The 1,659-nt window shown below is 63.1% G+C and overlaps 1 protein-coding gene across 1 annotated transcript in view; it reads left to right on the top strand.

Annotated features, from left to right (window-relative positions):
- Positions 1–1,659, top strand: part of TSPEAR (thrombospondin type laminin G domain and EAR repeats) — a 41,322-nt gene that overhangs the window by 21,078 nt on the left and 18,585 nt on the right. Inside the window, exon 2 of the mRNA XM_015597636.2 lies at positions 164–402. Coding sequence (XP_015453122.1) covers positions 164–402 — 239 coding nt within the window. The remainder of the gene's footprint in view (positions 1–163; positions 403–1,659) is intronic.

Below are 1,659 nucleotides of genomic sequence, written 5' to 3'. Positions count from 1 at the left end.
CCGCCCGCCCTCACCCGCCCGCACACACCCGCCCGCCCTCTCTTGCAGAAGAACGAGTACGTGTTCTCGGTGCTGGCGGAGGGGCCGGACGCGCTGCTGCTGGGCCTGCGGTTCTCCGCCCGCCCTCACCCGCCCGCACACACCCGCCCGCCCTCTCTTGCAGAAGAACGAGTACGTGTTCTCGGTGCTGGCGGAGGGGCCGGACGCGCTGCTGCTGGGCCTGCGGTACTCGCCCACACGGCTGCACTTCCTGTTCCTCAGCGAGGATGCGGCAGGCGCCTGGCAGACCCGCGTGTCCTTCTGGAGCCCGGCCCTGATGGACAGCCAGTGGCACACGCTGGTCTTGGCTGTGTCTGAAAGCTCCTTTTCCCTCACCACGGACTGCGGCGTCCCCGTGGACATGTAGGTACCAGGATGCTGGGGGGTGTCGCCTGGTGCCGAGTGCTGCCAGGTCCCGTGTGGCCGTCCAGGGGTGGCCGGCGTAGTGCAGTGTGGGCCGTGGAGGGTCAAGGTTAGAAATAACCGCTGTGACTGAGTGCCCGGGTCATCGGTGTGCGGATGGTGAATTCGCCTCCAGCAAGGCCGCCGGGGGTGGGGCGGGCGCCGACGCCTGGCCCAGGGCCTGGGCTGTAGCGGGCGGGGAAAGGCCGTTTTTTTTGTTCCCGGGGCGGAAGGCCACACAGGGCCATGGGGAAGAACTCGAGCCCAAGGGAAGCGGCACGGCCCGAGGCCCGGGTCTGCTTGGCAGGCGGCACTCAGACCGGTCCCTCGCGGCCTGGGCAGCACCCGGCACTCGGAAGCCCGAGTCGGTTTCTCGTCCTTGTCACCTCCCGGTCCCCATCTATGACCTGGAAGTTAGCGATCCGACCAGGGAGGGGTGTGTCCCCGCGTTCCCGCCAACTGATGATTCAAAGGGCCTTCGGCCGTCATCCTGCCCAGTGGGGCTGGAGACTTTCTAAGCACAAATGGTCCAGTTTCCATTAAATTTATCATCATATCAAATATGTGGAACCTTACTCTGCTTGGTTATTATGAAACTTACTCCATAATAAAAAGAATCTGTAGCATTCATACATTTTTTTAAAAACACGTCTTTACCAACCCCTCCCCCGCCACAGGGAGTGTGGCCAGCTGCAGCCAGACTGCAGCCTGGAAGGTGTAGGTGCTTTGACAAGAGCACATGGCCTCATGGTCCAGCGGACGCTGGGCAGCCATGCTGTCCCCTCCAGCAGGGCACCCACCTTCTCACCTGTCCTCAGAGTCTGGCCCCCACTGACGCATCTTCCAACACCCCTGAATCACCAAGGAGAGGAACCATCTGTCTTAACACTATCTGCCCCCGCGGGCCCAGTGGAGGGTGGTCGGCCTGGGGACCCTGTGCAGGCAGAAGCCCCTGGAGGTTCTGTGAGATGGCAGAGGGCCGCTGACCACCTGGCCGGGATGCGCCCTTGCAGGAGACCCTTGTCCTGGGCTAAGGGCGTCCCCCAGGACCCGAGAATGGGCCTCGTGTGGACACCGAACTCTGCCGGTGCGACCCAGTCAGGCTGCGGTCACAGTGGGCACGGCGTCTTTTTGAGTGACTGGTGTCTTTGTGAGAAGGAAGAGGCTCAGAGGAGGAGCCATGTGACAGTGGGGCCAGAGAGTAGAGCCATTTGGCCA

This window comes from Pteropus alecto, unplaced genomic scaffold (genome assembly GCF_000325575.1).
Source record: "Pteropus alecto unplaced genomic scaffold, ASM32557v1 scaffold339, whole genome shotgun sequence".
NCBI classification, from domain to species: Eukaryota; Metazoa; Chordata; class Mammalia; order Chiroptera; family Pteropodidae; genus Pteropus; species Pteropus alecto.
The sequence above is the reverse complement of the archived record's forward strand: the minus strand, read 5'-3'. Positions and strand labels throughout refer to the sequence as shown.